Here is a 19440-nt window from a genome sequence, read left to right as displayed (position 1 = left end):
CCAAGAAATGAATTTCCCTCTTAAAACTGCTTTCATTGTGTCCCATAAATTCCGGTATGTTGTGTCTGTGTTATCATTTGACTCTAAGAATTTTTTCATCTCCTCCTTTATGTCTTCTATAACCCATTGATCATTCAATAACATATTGTTCATTTTCCATGTGATGTAGGATTTTTCCTTCCTTCTTTTATCATTGATTTCCAATTTCATTCCATTATGGTCAGATATGGTGCATGGTATTATCTCCACGCCTTTATATTTACTAAGAGTTGTCTTATGGCATAATATATGGTCTATCTTTGAGTAGGATCCATGTGCTGCTGAGAAGAACGTGTATCCACTTGATGATGGTTGATATATTCTATATATGTCGGTTAAGTCTAGATTATTGATTGTGCTGTTGAGTTTTATAGTTTCTTTATTCAGTTTTTGTCTAGAGGATCTGTCTAATGGCGAGAGCGGTGTGTTGAAGTCACCCATAATTATTGTGTTGTGGTCTATTTGACTCTTGAACTTGAGGAGAGTTTGTTTTATGAACGTTGCAGCTCCATTGTTGGGTGCATACAAATTGATGATTGTTATGTCTTGTTGGTGGATGGTTCCTTTTAACAGTATATAGTGACCTTCTTTGTCCTTCTTGATTAACTTAGGTTTGAAGTTGATTTTATTCGATATGAGTATGGCCACTCCTGCTTGCTTCTGAGGGCCATGTGAGTGGTATGATTTTTCCCAACCTTTTACCTTCAGCCTGTGTATGTCTTTTCCTATCATATGAGTCTCCTGAAGGCAGCATATTGTTGGATTTGTTTTTTTGATCCAGTTTACAAGCCTATGTCTCTTGATTGGTGAGTTTAGGCCATTAACATTTAAGGTTACAATTGAGATATGATTTGTATTTCCAGTCATGCTTCTTTATTTATTTATTTTAGTTTGGTTAGTTTTGCTTTTTGGTTATTTTCCTCCCCCTTTACTGAGATACTTCCTGCTGTTAGTTTTGGGCACTATTTTTCACATCCTCTTCTTGTAGTGTTTTGTTCAAAATGCTTTGCAGAGCTGGTTTTCTTGCTGCAAATTCTTTTAGCTTTTGTTTATCGTGAAAGATTTTAATTTCATTGTCAAATTTGAAGCTCAATTTTGCTGGATATAGTATTCTTGGTTGGAATCCATTATTTTTCAGCGTTTGAAATACGTTATTCCAGGATCTTCTCGCTTTCAAAGTTTGTGATGAGAAATCTGTTGTTAACCTAATTGGTTTACCCCTGAAAGTAATCTGCCTCTTTTCTCTCGTAGCTTTTAATATTCTCTCCTTGTTCTGTACGTTGGCTATCTTCATAATTATATGTCTTGGGGTTGGTCTATTATGGTTTTGAATGTTTGGGGTCCTGTAGGCTTCCAGGATTTGGCAATCCATTCCATCTTTCATCTCTGGGAAGTTTTCTAGAATTATTTCATTTAATATGCTGTCCATTCCTTTGGTTTGAATCTCTGTGCCTTCTTCTATCCCTATGACTCTCAGATTTGGTTTTTTTATGACATCCCATATCTCTTGAATAGATTGCTCATGGGAATTAAGCATCTTTTCTGTGTTGACTATATTCTTTTCAAGTTGATAAACCTTGTCTTCATTATCTGATGTTCTGACTTCTACTTGATCAAGTCTATTTGTAATATTCTCGTTTGAGTTTTTAATTTGGTTTATAGTTTCCTGTAATTCTAGGATTATTGTTTGATTTTTTTTTAATATCTCTATCTCCTGGAAGAGCTCGTTCTTTGCCATTTGAATTTGTTTGTTTAATTCATTTTCAAAATATATTTTTATTTCTTGGACTTGCTGTCTCATGTCTTCTCTAATATTTCTTTCCATTCAAGTTAGGTATGCCTTGAGTTCTTTCTCTATACCTGTTTCTGAAGTTTCTATGTCCTCCTGTAGAATTGAGTAGTCTTGCATTGTTTGTAATCCTTTTTTCCCTTGTTTTCTCATGTTGTCCATGTTACTTTCCAGCTCTTTTTGATTGTCGTGTTTCTGCTCTCCTCTATAGATTTGTTTTGTTTCTGTATTACTCTGATGTCTCTCCTTTGTGTTGTTGAAGTATGACTGCTAACGTGGATTCCGCTGGGAAGGAATTCCGACATTCGAGCTCCAGTGACGACACTACTCTGCTATGACGGGCCCCAGTCTCCTTGCCGGGGTGCCCTAATGGGGGGGTGTGACTGGACTGTCTCTGTGTGGTTTCAGCTCCCGGTCGTGGCAGGCGGGTAGACTCCAGCCGCCCAGTATCACAGGCCGCGGGCAGGTGATCCGTCACCAACAGGAGGGCGTTCTCCTACCGCCCAGTTACGCGGGCAGTGGGTGAACTGTCGCCGGTGGGCCTGCAGTTTACAGCTGCCCAGTCGCGAGGGCCTTGCCTCTAGGCTCCTGGTTTCTCCTGCTAGCCTTGGTTTCTCCTGCTAGACCAGATTTCCCCTCAGTGATGATTCTCGGCAGTTCAAACTGTACTCTGTGCCTGTTTTGTTGTTGCAATCTGTCGGACAGTGGCGGTGGATACTTCAGCTGTCCAAGATGGTGGCCGCTGGTTACCTTAGTGGAGTGTCCCTTGTGGGGGGTGGGGCTGTACCGCTTCCGTCCCCGTCAGCAATCCCGAACTCAGCCCGGGGGTCAGTGCGGGCTTGGGCTTGGCTGGTGGGATACCACCGTGTCGCAGCCACTTAATTCCCTGCTGACTAGTTAACCCCTTCTCTGGGGCGCCACGCCTTCTGTAGCCTCGGGGCAGGCCACGCGAATCAGACAGCCTGGATCTCCGGGGTCACACCGTTGGCTTTTGGGATCCCCGGCACTCTATGGTTTTGATTTTTTCTGCTTGCCCCTCCCCCAGCGCTGGCTAGACAGGTTTTGTTTTGGCCGCTGATGGGAGGGGGGGGGTTGGGGGTCAGGTGCCTCTAGCTCTCCTTTAGTCTTTATGCAGGCTCACTCTGATAGTCCCTCCCCCTGAAAGTCTAGGAGAGATTTTAAGCGAAATCCCCCTATGTATGGGGGCTGAGCTGGGTGACACACACCTGTTTGTTGTTGCAATCTGTCGGAGAGTGGGGGTGGATACTTCAGCTGTCCAAGATGGTGGCCGCTGGTTACCTTAGTGGAGTGTCCCTTGTGGGGGGTGGGGCTGTACCGCTTCCGTACCCGCCAACAATTTTGAACTCAGCCCGGGGGTCAGTGCGGGCTTGGGCTTGGCTGGTGTGATACCACTGTGTCGCAGCCACTTAATTCCCTGCTGACTAGTTAACCCCTTCTCTGGGGCGCCACGCCTTCTGTAGCCTCGGGGCAGGCCGCACGAATCAGACAGCCTGGATCTCCGGGGTCACACCGTTGGCTTTTGGGATCCCCGGCACTCTATGGTTTTGATTTTTTCTGCTTGCCCCTCCCCAGCGCTGGCTAGACAGGTTTTGTTTTGGCCGCTGATGGGAGGGGGGGGGTTGAGGGTCAGGTGCCTCTAGCTCTCCTTTAGTCTTTATGCAGGCTCACTCTGATAGTCCCTCCCCCTGAAAGTCTAGGAGAGATTTTAAGCGAAATCCCCCTATATATGGGGGCTGAGCTGGGTGACACACACCTGTTTGTTGTTGCAATCTGTCGGAGAGTGGGGGTGGATACTTCAGCTGTCCAAGATGGTGGCCGCTGGTTACCTTAGTGGAGTGTCCCTTGTGGGGGGTGGGGCTGTACCGCTTCCGTCCCCGCCAACAATCTCGAACTCAGCCCGGGGGTCAGTGCGGGCTTGGGCTTGGCTGGTGGGATACCACCGTGTCGCAGCCACTTAATTCCCTGCTGACTAGTTAACCCCTTCTCTGGGGCGCCACGCCTTCTGTAGCCTCGGGGCAGGCCGCGCGAATCAGACAGCCTGGATCTCCGGGGTCACACCGTTGGCTTTTGGGATCCCCGGCACTCTATGGTTTTGATTTTTTCTGCTTGCCCCTCCCCCAGCGCTGGCTAGACAGGTTTTGTTTTGGCCGCTGATGGGGGGGGGGTTCGGGGTCAGGTGCCTCTAGCTCTCCTTTAGTCTTTATGCAGGCTCACTCTGATAGTCCCTCCCCCTGAAAGTCTAGGAGAGATTTTAAGCGAAATCCCCCTATGTATGGGGGCTGAGCTGGGTGACACACACCTGTTTGTTGTTGCAATCTGTCGGAGAATGGGGGTGGATACTTCAGCTGTCCAAGATGGTGGCCGCTGGTTACCTTAGTGGAGTGTCCCTTGTGGGGGGTGGGGCTGTACCGCTTCCGTCCCCGCCAACAATCTCGAACTCAGCCCGGGGGTCAGTGCGGGCTTGGGCTTGGCTGGTGTGATACCACCGTGTCGCAGCCACTTAATTCCCTGCTGACTAGTTAACCCCTTCTCTGGGGCGCCACACCTTCTGTAGCCTAGGGGCAGGCCACGAGAATCAGACAGCCTGGATCTCCGGGGTCACACCTTTGGCTTCGATTTTGTCATTTTTTATTGCTGCATAGTACTCCATTGTGTATAGATGCCACATTTTTTTTATCCATTCATCTATTGAAGGGCATCTGGGTTGGTTCCACAGTCTAGCTATTGTGAATTGTGCTGCTATGAACATTGATGTGGCAGTATCCCTGTAGCATGCTCTTTTAAGGTCTTCAGGGAATAGTCCAAGAAGGGCAATAGCAGGGTCAAATGGTGGTTCCATTCCCAGCTTTCCCAGGAATCTCCATACTGCTTTCCAAATTGGCCGCACCAATTTGCAGTCCCACCAACAATGTACAAGTGTACCCTTTTCTCCACATCCTCGCCAGCACTTGTTGTTGTTTGACTTCATAGTGGCTGCCAATCTTACTGGAGTGAGATGGTATCTTAGGGTGGTTTTGATTTGCATTTCTCTGACTGCTAGAGATGGAGAGCATTTTTTCATGTACTTGTTGATTGAATATGTTTACTTTCTATCAACTCAGAAAATTGAGGTTTTTATTTATTTATTTATTTTAGGTATCAATTAGGTAAATACCAGTATAATAGAATATGCTGATTATCTTTGATTTTTGTTCAACTTCCTTTAAATATTCAGATTATGTGGAATTCCAGATTTTTAAGCCTCTTTATTTCTTCTCTTTTTTTGACCTATTTTTCTGTTTCATGTCTAGGTTTTCTTCTTTTATACCTTTTGGCTTCAAAATGATGCTAATATAAAAGTAAAATAAATCAAAAACCCGCCAATTTACCTTATGTTATGCAAACATTTGGTACAAGCATATTTATCTTTGCCAATGACTTGAACAACATTAAATTGCTGTTTTGCAGGTAACTGCACTAGTTTCTCTATTGCTGCTACACTTAGTGGCTTAAATTACCATAAACCTCAGGCTTAAGACTACACACATTTATTATTTTACATTTCTAGGGGTTAGAAGTTCGGCCACAGGGAGCTGAAATGCAGGTGCCATCCAGGTTGCACTCCTTGTTGGAGCTCTAGGGAACTTTCCTTGTCTTTTCAAGTTTCTACAAGCTGACCCCCTCCTGCATCACCCCAACTTGTCTTTGTTGTCATGTCTCTTTCTGACACCAGTACCTTCTGCCTTCCTCATCTCAGGACACTTGTGATTACACTGGGTCTGTCTAAACCATCCAGGATAATCTCCCCATCTAGAGACCCATAACTCAGTTGCATCTCCAAAGTCTCTTTTGCCAGGTAAGGTAACACGTTCAGAGTGGGACGCGTTCTGAGATTAGTATTTGAACGTGGAGAGGAAGTTATTTCACTATATAACTCTTATGTACTTTAGTCCTTTAGTTTTCTTTTTTCTTTCAATTATTAGTCCCAAATTTATATTCTTCTGAGTTCTCACACTTCTGCTTAAAATTATTCATTTTTGGAGACTATTTTTAAGTAAATATGGAAGTTTGGATATGCAATATTCCTTCTTTCTGGGTGGTCTCATCAACTTAGATTTTAATCATTATTCTGAAAATAAGCTTCCATGTGTGCTTCTCAGATCCCTGTTCTACGTAGCATGCTTCATGCCAGGACTGCCTTTGTGCTTCACTTCTCCAGGGAGATGCATGTGGAGTGACCCCCATCTCCATATTAGTGGGTCAGGATAGCCTAGCTAGGTACCTTTCTCCCCGGGGCAGGACACTAGAACTGCTCCTACCTTCACAAGTGTTTGCTGTGTCATTGTTGCGCTTACAGAAGTCTTTGCATACAGATCTTTGCTAGCCAAGCTACTCCAGTTTAGGGTAGAGGTTTAATTTTAAATCACTTTGTTATTGATGGTGTATAACCAATTTCCACCTGTTCACTTAATAATGAAAAAAAAAAAAAGGCAATACAAACCCATCCCCAGGCTCAATTTCCTAGAGGATACCTTTATTGAACTTTATCACAAATTCTCTTATTTCCTTATGCAAGAATTTTATATTAGACCTTGGGGAAATCTAATGATCTTGTATTTTTTGAAATTTTGAGGCACAAAATAAGTACTTTAAAACTTCACAGCTGTCAGTAATAGCAATGCACTTTCCAGGGAACCTTGAGCAAACAGTTTAGTTTGGTTTTATAATTACTTTAACAAAACATGCCAATTCAAAGGGCCATCCATAAGGAATTGGTGTATTTCTTCATGTTACTGTTTATTTTTGCATGCTTACACCAAGCAGAGAAGGCAAATGGAACAACTAAAGTCAAAGAAGGGGCAAGGTGGGGTGCCTTTAGCATCTGTAAATAGTGCTATCTTGTTTGGGTGGCTCTCAGGACTCAGTTACAGAATTATGAGTAGACACACTCAGAGGTCAGCAGGGAGAGCTTTCTTGCAGTTTTCCTCAACACAGATTTCTTCTTCAGTAAAACAACCTCTGAGCATCACCACCCCACCACCACAATTTCACATTGATTTCAAAATGAATCCATCCTCCTTATCCATTAAAGGAAATCAAAGCAATTCTATGTTGTTGAGGGCCACAGACAAGTCAATATGGTGCCTGGCACTTTGCCAGGAGGAGTGGTTTGAGAAGTACTGCCAGCGAGCCATTAAGATGATGGAGATTCCTTAATGACTGACTGCTGTGTCTAGATGATGTTAATTAAGTTAAGCTGTGTGTAATTATTAAGATGATGAGGATTCCTTAATGACTAATTGATGTATCTAGATGATGTTAATTGAAACAAGCTGTGTATAATGAGTTAGGTATAAATACCTCTGCTGTCCTACAATAAAGCGGCTCCCGCTGTATCAACCTTCACAAGTTGCTTGTCACCCCCTGGTTATTTTGGAAGCTTCTGATTTTGAAACCATTAGAATTCAAAGCTTCCAAACATTAGCTATGAAGACTTTGGTGGAGATCATTTATATGTTATTCAATATTTAGATATTTATATGAATAAGTTAAAATTAAATGAAAAATAATTTTTAACAAAGAGTCTCTCTTTCTCACACACATTCACACATACACACATATACATACACATACTCAGTCTGAATATTCTTTTGGAGCTAAGAGTGACTACTACTGTGATTGTCCATTAACCCATAGATTAATTCCTATCACGTTCTTTAAAACATTTTAAAATTAAAAAAGGAAATTAAAACTTTTTGTGGTGCTGATAATTGAACCCAGGTTCTTTCTCATGCTAGGTAAGCACTCTTCCACTGAGCTACATCCCCAGATCAAGAGTTTTACTTTTTGATATTTGAATTTCAAAGAAAACCAGAAGAAAGGAAGGGCATCAAAGTCATTTTAGGAAAGTATCTTTGTGGAATGCAATCATCAGTCAATAAATTGAGAAGGCTTTAGGACCATTGCTACTAATTTCTTGTAGCAAGTGAAACACTGCTTTACAAAGCAAGTTAAACAATTACATTCCTCACTTTCATAGTTAAATGTTTTGAAAGGGCTGTTAATTTCCATTATGTTTGAGCAGGAACAATCTCAAATCTTCATTTCTAATGGTATCATTTGGAAGAAGTATCAACTCCACTAGCTTCCTGTTTTTATTTACCCTTTATCTTCAGATTGTTAATGTGGATGTGGGAATTGTCTTAGCAATTTTCATGCAAGTGAAGATAATGAAGAGAGACAATATTTGAAATGTGTTGAGATAATCAGCGGGTAAAGGAGTAACAATTGGATAAGGAAGGATGCATTCAAAACCAGTAGTGGCAGAAAGAATATTGCTAAAGGCATTTGTTTCAAAGAATGTCTGTCTGCTATCAGACACTCCTCCATGACACCCTCCTGGACAGAATGCTCAAGTACTACTTGTTCCTACCACCTCTGTTTCTGTCACTGCAGCAAAGAGCTGTCTATGCTTCTCTAGAGCTCTTCTCATCTTTTTAATGTTGGAACTCCCCACAAGTCAGCATTCTTCAAGTTCTTAACTGGATTTCATGATAACTGCATCAATATTCAAATAAGGAAAAAGGAGGAGTGTGGCATGGGAAAGTTCAAATAGATCCAGAGAACCGTTCATCACTACATTACGCCTCAGTCCTACTAAGAGACTCTTGATTAAAGCAGGCGTAGGAACTGCATGATACACAGAATGCACAGACATGAAAAAGCATGGCGTTAAAGGGAAGTTGGGAGGGACCCTTTAAGAAGTTGAGGTTTTATATTTTGGTTCTACTTAGACTGTGATGCAGAGTCAGGAGAAAGAGCACATAACTCAAGGGCTGAGTCCCATTCATTCTGGATATTTTATAGGGCCTTCAGCACCTCAGCTCCATTTATTTTCACTCCTTCCAGGAAGAGATACAGCTCTCCAGGTTTGAGTAAATGATGTGACCTCATTCTTTAGGATCTCTTGCTTTGGATCACTGTGGCTATACACCAGGTCAGTTGTAAGGGATCAGCAGAGACTTTGCTTTTACACTGCACTGAATCCCTATTCACAGGGCTGAGTCAGCAGGACCAGCTTCAGTTGATCAAGTTAGTGAAATTTCCTTAGCTTAAGTTCCTCTTTTTAATGTAAAACCAATAATAATATGCTCCATAAGGGTAGATGAGAGGATAAAACACAACTATATAAAACTCGAACATTATTTCTCAAGTGAGAAGAAAAATGAAGTACGTGTCTAGCTTATTGTATAAGACAGAGCACCTCTCATGATTTTAGGTCTGATTTCATTGGTTTCCTTGCCATACCTCAAGTATCAGTGGGGTTCCAGACTCAGAGCATCTGTTCTTGTTTCTTCTGGCCGGAAGACTCTTGACTGACATATTAGCATGGCTGCTACCCCATCACAGCCACTTTCTTAATGCCTGGGCTGTAATTTTTCTAATCAGAGAGATATTCTCAATCTAGTAAATGAACACTACTCCCTAATCCTTTCTATTCCTTCTAGGAACTTTATTTTTCTTTAGATATATTTACCACTACCTATCTCTGTATCAATAAGATGTGTACTCCTTGAGAATCACAACTTTATTTATTTGCTTTCCCCCTAGAACTTGAAATAATGCCTGACACATATAGATTTTCAACAAGAAATATTTGAAGAAACAAAAGCACTGATGAACATTCCCTACCCTGTTAGTGAAGGATGTGAACTTGGTGAAGTGGGACTTTGGGTCAATTATGTAACCTAAGACAAGTTAACCTCTCTAAGCCTCAAGTTATTTTTCTGCAACTCCCATATTACCCATAGGGTTTCTCTGATTGGGTTGCTCATGTTTCCCTAATTCTAGTACATCTTTATGCCTCACAGTAATCTCTCCAAAATGCAATCTTAATTAAATTGATATATTTAAAAAATTAATGACTTGTGTAGTACAAACTAGTTATGCTTTCAAAGCATACTTCAGACAATGTTTAAAATCTTTAATTTGCTATTGCCAGATTTAGAACCTGCCTGTCTTACAAACCTCATCATATGCCATTTTTCTGTTTCTGCCTTGATGATTTTTTTTGCAGTTTCCTAAGATACATTGTCTCTTTTGATTGCAAACTTGCATTAATCTTATTCTGTGTTCCTCATCCTCAATTTCTAATGCACACTTTTGCATAGCTAAATCTCACTTATGTTCAAGTCTTAGTTTTAATGCAAGTCTTCTGTATGTCTGCTTGTTCACCTTCCTCTTTATATTTATTTTTCTATATCTATCTGTCCATCCATCCATCCATTCACTTGTCTATCTAGATACCTATATAGCTATGCATCTATCCATCAATCCATCGATCCATCCAATCTATGTTCAAGCATAAGATAGTATAAACATCCATCCAGTTTTAAACCATAACAGTGCAATTTCCTATGATTTTACTAAAATGTCTGTCTTTGTTACACTCTAAGCTCCATGAGAGAAGGAAAATGTCTTTTCAATTTCTTACTGTATCCTTCAAGTTAAGCACATTGGCCTGGTAACTTTTCTATAAATATTCTTTGAATTAATATGCTATCATATGGCAATGATCATTACGACTGTAAATGTGAAGACAGAATCTGTTGATTGTTTTACAGCCACCATAGTTTTTCTTTAATAAAACTAAACCTGTAATCATGAATCACAATGTGTTATTTAAAAAGAGAAGATAGGAAATACGGAGGAGAGTGCAAAAAAAGGAGTCCAAGAAGGGACAGAAAAACTTGAGAAAGTAGAATAAGAAAAAGAATGAGAAAGGAAGAGGAAGATAACACATGGATGTATAACCAATGTGAGCCTGCAATCTGTAAACGTGGAAAAATGAGAATTCATACCCTATTTGAATCAAATGTATGATATGTCAAGATCATTGTATTTTTTGAGCAACTAATAAAAAAAATAAAGAGTGAGGAAAAAAGAAGGGGCATAGAATCTTTTTAAAATTATTTGTGTGTTTGTGTGTGTGTGTGTGTGTGTGTGTGTGTGTGTGTGTATCCCTAGGGATTAAACCCAGGAGCACTCTACTACTGAACTATATCCCCAGTCCTTATTTTTTATTTTGAGACTGGGTCTCACTAAATTGGCAAGGTTGACCTTAAACTTGTGATCCTCCTGCCTCAGCCTCTTGATTTTCCAGGGTTACAGGTGTGTGCCACCACACCCCATGGGGCATAGAATCTTTATTTATTTATTTATTTATTTATTTATTTGGTATCAGGCATTGAACTTAGGGGCACTCAACCACAGAGCCACATCCCCAGCCCTATTTTGCATTTTATTTAGAGATAGGGTCTCACTGAGTTGCTTAGATCCTTGCCCTTGTTGAGGGTGGTTTCGAACTCCCTATCCTCTTGCCTCAGCCTCCCAAGCCTCTGGGATTACAGGCCTGCATTTCTGTGCCCAGCTGGGACATAGAATCTTTATTCTCCATATTTACTTAAACAATTTTAGGTCCATAAATTAAAGAATAAGATAATTTCAATATCTGGTAGTCAGTCATCTTGTCATGATATTTCTAACATGTATGTTTTTTTCAATCTAAATTTTTCTTGGTCCTGGTTTTAATCACCTAGACTTAAGTACACTGATCTTAACCTACTTCTCTTTCAAGCACCTCTCATTTGCATAAATTGTTACCTCAAATTCTAGGTAGTTTATTTATATTTTATTACTTAGAATTGTTTCCATTTCTCCCTTTATTCATTTCTCTTAAATTTTACCTAGACATGATGTTTTTAATTTCAGGAGCAATTTCTCATCTACTAATTATAAACCTTCTACTCATATTTTATTTATTGGTATGTGAATTTTATATGAACCTTAATATCTCATTCATGAATGCCTCAAGACAACTCTCAATTAAGCAAATAAAGTTGGTTTTCCTTTCTGTCAAGAAGTCAATGTCAAATATGATGATATCATAAGCAAGTTAAAAAACACACCCTGATGTTTTTCAGGTGCATGATAAGAAAAAGGAAGACAAGGTAACTAATATAATTTTATTTCCTGATTACTCTCAGAAAGCAGAGCAATTCTTCTGAAGAAAATGTTTCTGGTCAATTACTTAAAGTAAAATAAACTGAAAATATCTCATTTCAGATTATACTAGGGGAAAAGTCATCTATTTTGAGGATTATAATTAATGCATATTAAATGCTACTCCTTCATGGCACTGTTGAAGACTCTATTCATAAATTTGTATTTTGGACTTTGTTTTGTTTGCATCTGAATAAATGTCCCCCAAGTTGTAGTTCATTACTTTTCTAAGGGAAAGCTGCATTGATCTTATTCTGCGCTCCTCATCTTCAATTTCTAATGCACACTTTTTCATACCTAATTCTCACTTATATTCAAGTCTCAGTTTTAATGTAAGTCAGAGAACAATGGACACCAGAAGAATACCAAAATCAGAGTGTGAATGATTGGTGAAAAGTCTTACCATCTAGGTCATTCTCTGGGGTCTCCGCTGTATGCCAGTTGGAAGGTGGTCCAGTGCCATTGACTGTCATGGCTGATACTTGGAAACTGTACTGACTTCCCTTCTCCAGGCCTATGAAAATATTTCCAACAACAACAAAAATAGTTATTGAAAAACAAGTATTTCTAGCTGGCTTTACAAAGTTTTAGCAAAATTTAAAAAATAGTTGATATGGTTTATATTATATGTGACTGTTGTGGTAATTATTGTTATTTTGACTAAAAGAGAAGAAATATAACAGCAAGAAATCAAATTATTTTTCATATATTCTCATGTATTTTTCCAGTTTATAAAAATGTATCATGAAAATAGCCTCAGGGCAGATGCAGAATATAAAATATGAATGATGAAGAAATAATCAAAAATAGCAAGAATCATTTTTCCTCACTGTTCAGAACAGCCATGCCTATAAATCAAGAATAGGCAATCTAAAAATGTATGTCTCCATCATTCATTCAAGGTCAGTGATTATGTTTTTTGAGGGTGCCAAGAGAGATGATTCCAAAGCCACTGCACTTCAGTAGAAAATACAAGAACTTTCATCCCTTGAAACCATCTTTTGAGTAAACTTGGATTCATATCAGCATCCATACTAAGGGGGAAGGAAGTCAATCTCTATGATAATTTGGACACATTATTTTACATATAATGATATCTTCAGGGCTTATTTTAGAGAATACAGGTAGACTAGAGAGGTTCTGTAGACCATTAATCTGGAATGTGTAAATTTTTGATGTGATTTTTTGATCTTTCCTCTTACCTAAATTTCAATGTAGCTTATTAACATGACAAATCATTGTAAAACTAATGATACTTGTTGCTATGATTGAATATCTCCTTCAAAACTCATGATGAAACTTAATTGCCATTCTAACAGTGTCGAGGAGACCTCCAAGAGGTGATCAGTCCATGAACACTCTGCCATCATAGTGGATTAATTAGTGGTTGCAGGAGAGAGTTCTTGATAAAAAGGATAAGTTTAGCCCAATATTCTTCTGCTTGTGCATTTTCCTGTATTCCCACCTTCTGCCAACGGATGATCCTGGCCAGATATAGGTGCCATGATCTAGGACTTCCCTATCTCCAGCACCATGAGATAAACCCCTATTTTATAAACTGTTCAGTCATTATATTTCTGTAATAGTAGCAGAAAATGGATTAATCCACTTAGTGAAAGACCATGTGACATTCTTGAGACGATGAGAACTCAAGTTAAATTGTTAAGACCTTAAATCTCAAAGATTCAAACAACCCTGGTAAAGATAAAAAATGTAGTTTGTTTTTGTTGTTTCCTCCATTAATATGAAATAAGCAGAAATATTTGATATTTAGAAATGTATATAATTGAAATGAAGTATTTGGGAAATAATGACTACATCATGACTAAATTACAAATTTGTAGATCTTTGTATAGGAAGATGATACTTAATACTAAGAAGAATTATAACTCGCTACTAGTAGGAGATGATGTTTTAAGTGATGGATAGAAAGAATTTGTTAATGTAAAGTGCAGTTGACTCCAATGGATAGTATTATTAGAGAAAATCATCCAATAAATTCACATGCAAAAACATGTCTATAATACAAAATGTTATTCTCTGAAGAACTTTAATTATATAAAGTAGAACAGAAGCTCCATGTATTAGAATGTAACTGGTACTGTTGTAGTCCTTATTTTTATCTACTGAATGGTATAACCACAGACTTCCCCAGAGTACCTGTTGTATGAAAGAGACACATACAAAATCACCCTTGAAAAATCCACCAAAAATGATTTGGTTCAGTGATACTTAACAAAGGAAATATTAGATTAAAATAGAATGCTCAATCTTAGCAAGGTGGCAAAGAGAATATCCCTTCCAAATGTATCCAGTGGAAAAACTCTTCACGTCACCTCTACCACCTTTGCCATGAAGTTTTAGCACCCAATAAAGATCAGTGGCCCAGGTCCCTCTGAAAATTCTGCCAAATTTCTTTGAAGTATCATATTTTATTTTAAAATAGATTTGGCTTTACATTTTATTCTAGAATATAGCTGAGTTATTGAATCTCTCTCATCATAAACACCTAGAAATATGAGGTTAATTATAAAAAAAAGTTTAATTGTGTAGGTAGAATTCCTCTATTAAAGGAAATCTTAAGCAATGTCTAGTAAAATGATTGATATAATGCTGGGCATCTGAAAAAGAGATGCTGTAAATGCAGTAGATATACTTTTAGGATAAGAAATTCACCAAGGAAGGAACTCATTGGCAACAGTTTTGCTTGTAAGAAAAGTTCTTACAAGTGTAGGAAAGTGTACTAAATTTGCTTGACCATAATAAACATACAGATACACAATAGTTTTCTAGTGGCTTAAAATTTGTTTTTCCTCTGTTAGGATACATTCACCCAAGTTTTTTGGATTATAAACTCAGTGCATTGTTATTAGTTATTTCTCAGCAGAGTTAAGACTGTGACCCTTTTCTTTATCTAGTTAAGCACAGGATGTCATGGTGGGCAGAAGCAGAAACTGACTGGAAATTACCTTTAGAATTTTAAGTTTCAGAAGTTCCTGCTTTAGTGTTGTGAGGGGGTATACTTGGCTGGGTAAGTTTTAGAGTACTCACAGCTCTTCCTTCTTTTTTATGCTTTCTTTTGTACAAGGGATTGAATCCAGGGGTATATTAACACTGATATACATCCCCACCACTTTTGATTTTTAATTTTGAGATAGTCTTGCTAAATTGAGAGTCTTCCTAAATTGCTAAGACTGGCCTCAAATTTGTAATCCCCTTGCCTCAGTCTCCAAAATTATTGGAATTACAGGCATGCACCACAGTGACTGGCTCTCAAAGCTCCTTTAATTTCAATTTCCAATTACAAGTTATTAGCTAATAATACATGTTTCCACCTTGTTTGTGTCAGGGCCAGCTGACTAAGTGCTTATAAAAGCAATTTACAAATTTAATCATTCAATAGATATAAATATATCTAACAATTTGTATAGTGATTTGTTGGTTATTTTCTGACTTGATTTCAAATACACTATGATTTTGGCACAGAATACATTACCCCTATTTTAGATAGATAGAAGGAGAATAAGGCACAGAGAAATTAAGCAAGGGTACTGGTGTTTTAATCAGCAGCTTCTGTCCTTGGGTGAAGAATCTTTCTCTGTCCTTATTCCTGCTATGCTCTAGATAACTGTTACTCTCCGTAAAGGACCAACAGTCTAGGCTGAACCCAAAAGGGACATCAAAAACGAATGTAAGGCACTCTTCAGGAATACAAGGAATTTGTAATCATGAAGATCATTTCCAGAGTTAAGTCAGGCAGGGGTAAGCAGACAGGATAGATTTGATGGTCCTATTATATTTTGGCAGTGGATTAATTTAAGAGATCATTAACACCCCAATATCCCTTTATAAAAAGAATAAAGATAGAAAAAACTGTTATCCTGTTAGGAAAATGAAATATCTTTTTGTTGTTTTTGTTGTACTGAGGATTGAACCCAGGGCCTTATGCTTATGAGGCAAGCATTCTACCAGCTGAACTGTATCCCCAGCCTAAGATGAAGTATCTTTAAGAGTTAAACCAGCAGTCACCATAACCAAGCAATTTGGGGGAGGCTCAACTCCGATGGTTGATATCAAAAACTCTTTTCAAGTTTCATTCATTCATTAGAAGCGGAATAAAGGAAAGTCAGTCTATAATGATTTTTTGTATGTATACTTCTAGAAGCTATTATCTTGTATGTATTTTCTAAGTAAAGACAATGGGAATTTTATTAAATAATATTTTTTAAACAAATTGGTTGGCAAAGCTTTGAGTTAATGTTTTCTAGAATTCCTCAGCTCCTCTAGCTGCAAAGGTCACCTTCAACTTTTATTATTTAATAGGTATCTGCATGTTTGCACTATTGCTTAACTCTCATACCCTCACATGTACACTGTCTATACAAAATGTTTGTATTTTATCTATAGACAGGCTTTCACTGAGTTTCTTAGTGCCTTGCTTTTGCTGAGGCTGGCTTTGAACTCATGATCCTCCTGCATCAGCCTCCTGAAACACTGGGATTATAGGTATGAGCCACTATGCTCTGTTCCACTACTTTTTAATTGCGTGACCTTGAAAAACTTTCTAGCTCTTTCTATGTATCTAGTTTTTAATCAACAATATGGATATATATAAATAAAAATTGTTATAAAATTAAATTTGAAAACATTTGTAAAACTTTTAACATAGTGACTGCTGTCAAAGTTCAGTAAATAATGATATGGCTGTTACTGTTAAATATATTAATATTGTATTTAATGTCAGTGATCTTTTATAGAGGAATATAGCACAGGATCGAGTCACTTACAGTAAAATGAACTAAAGATGACAATATGGTATAGACAAGGAACATCTATGGAGGGTTAGAACATCTATGATCTAATTGAGATTATGCCATGACTAGTTGCAGATTTTAGCAATGTCACTCTCCAGGCCTCTTCTGTAAAGCAAAGGGTTTGGTGAGATGAACAGTGTGGTGCTTGTCAACCCTGAAGTTAATCTCTAGAGGGTGTATGTGTGTGTGTGTGTGTGTGTGTGTGTGTGTGTGTATTTGATTCCTAGATGCTTCCAATCTCAACTTCATTCTAAAGCATATGTGTTGTCACTAGCACTGCTTTTCTTAGTTGTAAAAGTTTCTGTTGTTGAAAACAGATTATCTTTGCCCATTCCTGTCCCTAATAAGAAATGCCAAGGTCTGTAATTCTTCTGTTTCGATTTCTTAGATCATATGGTAAATGATGATACATTATTCATATAATATCATTTCCCTAATGTTAACCTTGTTATAAAATTGCTATGCTATTGTTTCAATGTTTCAGTCTATAAACTATCAATTCATGTTTACCATTATGCTTATTCTATATTGGCCATGAAATACCAGAACTCTCTTAAACTCAATCTCAAATAACCTTTTCTGAAGAGCACTCAAAAATAAAAAAAAAAAAAACAGCACTTTAAAATTTAGTTGACACGGGTTCCTACAATAAAACTGATAGCAGCCATTTAAAATCCTTGTTAGAACCCTGAATTACTTTGTTATTGCAGATGTCTCATTATCTTAGCAAAAAACATGCACAACAAAAAACACCTGTCTAACAAAGAGAGGAAAAAAAAAGGTTTGAGTCTCTACACCTGAATATTTATAAAATACAAATGAATCATTCAGGCATCTCCAATTTTCTAACAGCCAAATCAATATATCCATGTATCTTACAGGCACTGAAAACATGGGGTCAAATCCTGTACATTTCACAGTGCTGCAGATTTATATGGAAAATCAATTACTTCTACTTACTACAAAGTGTATCCGTTACTAGATATGTCCTGGGGAAAGTCTAAACCACAGCCAATCTTACAGAGTATAGTACTTTTTGCAACTTAATGCTTTTGGAAATATTCCCCAAATGTCTAGAAATGTTACAGGTATTTCTGAAGCCAAGTTACAAGGTAGAGGAGAAGAAAGAAAATTTACAAAGCTTGTTTAAAAATTTTTAAGAGTATGACACTATTACCAACTTTTTTATTGCTTTGATTCAAATTAAAAAGGAGTACTTGTGACATTTTTGCAATAAATATCATGAGCAGTTATAATATTACTGCTCAGATTATATTTTCATTCCTAAATGCATTTTTATAACTCTTGAAATGAAGAACAAGATGAATAAAGCTTCAAGGTTAAATTCCAGATTTCCACAAATCTATAAAGAAGGGAATGGGTATTTATGACCTATACACAAAAATAACCTAATCCATCCTAATTTTTTCTAATTCAGTCTTTGGCTGGAATGATAATAAACCAGGATAGTTACCCTGTGCTGATTTGAAATTCATATTTTAGATGAATACAGATGTAAAACTGAATTATTTATTTTTGATTGAGTAACGTTTATTAGAGTTTACAATTGAAAATGATTGTCCTTAAGAGGAAAAACAATAAAGTATCTATAAGAGTTGAATAATGTCCTCCCAAAGTTCATGTGTAACTGAAACAGTAGCATGTGACCTCACTTGAAAATATGATCTTGCAGATACAATTAGCTAAGGAGCTCAGGATAAAATCTTTCTGGAGTTAGAGTGGGGCTTAAATCCAATGGTTGTTGTCCTCAATCAAAGAGGAGAGGAAAGGACATGCACAGATCGGAGGGTGATACAAGGAGGAGGCAGAGATGGGAGCATTCATCCACAAGCCAAGAACACCCAAGACCTGTTGGCAAGCAGCAGTGGAGCTTTGGAAGGAAGCGGCTCTGCCAACTCATTGATTTCAGAAATCCAGGCTCCTGAACTGTGGCAATAAATTTCCATTGTTTTAAGCCACCAAGTTTTTAGCAATTTCTTATGGCAGCTCAAGGGTGAATACAGGTTCTTTAGCAGTGAAAAAGCTAATGCCTATCATTCTTTCTTTAAATGATTTTACCTTCTGTAGAGGAAAAGTACTGATGTTTTATGTACATAGAGGGTCAGAGTCTTAATTTTATAATACTGGTCTCAATGTGTTTAATTCTATCTGCCAAAATAACTCATAAATACTAAACAACGCAAATCAACAAATTCTGCTGGCCAAAGGCTACTACTACTCTTCATCTATTTTAGAATGCTTCCTTCTCACGTGTTCAGCTGTTAGGGAGTTAGCATTAGTGGGAGGGAGTTCTCAATTTTGGCAACTAAAAGTTGTAAAATACAACTATAGTCTTGATGTTTTATTTTTTTTCCTTTACATTTCAGTTACATAGTTTATTGTTACAAAATTAAGCAACCCTGAAAATTAATATTTTAGCACATATGTATTCTAAATATGAACATGAATACATATTTTTATTATAAATGTGGACTTATGCACTAAAACCATTTCAAGACTGAGTTATTCACTTAATGATATGTTTTAAGTATTTAATATGAAATTTAATATTTGTATACTGCATCATTCTCAATAGATGTATATTTCATAAAGATTGTGTCAGAGTCTTTTTAGGTAACTGCCTAAAGTATATTTAAAAAAAATGGTTTTCTATGAAAATAATACTGCAATGACATATTTTAACTTTAAAATTTTGTAAAACAATTAGTACAATTA

General features: G+C 37.7%; 1 protein-coding gene across 1 annotated transcript in view; it reads right to left on the bottom strand.

The window, feature by feature from the left end:
- DCC (DCC netrin 1 receptor) overlaps positions 1-19440 on the bottom strand; it is a gene marked incomplete at both ends in the record, with an annotated part of 1098829 nt that overhangs the window by 190535 nt on the left and 888854 nt on the right. Inside the window, one exon of the mRNA XM_081263478.1 lies at positions 12294-12404. Coding sequence (XP_081119604.1) covers positions 12294-12404 — 111 coding nt within the window. The remainder of the gene's footprint in view (positions 1-12293; positions 12405-19440) is intronic.

This window comes from Spermophilus citellus, assembly GCF_964194105.1.
Source record: "Spermophilus citellus genome assembly, chromosome: 12".
NCBI lineage: Eukaryota > Metazoa > Chordata > Mammalia > Rodentia > Sciuridae > Spermophilus > Spermophilus citellus.
Note: the sequence above shows the minus strand (reverse complement) of the source record. Positions and strands in the feature narration are given on the sequence as shown.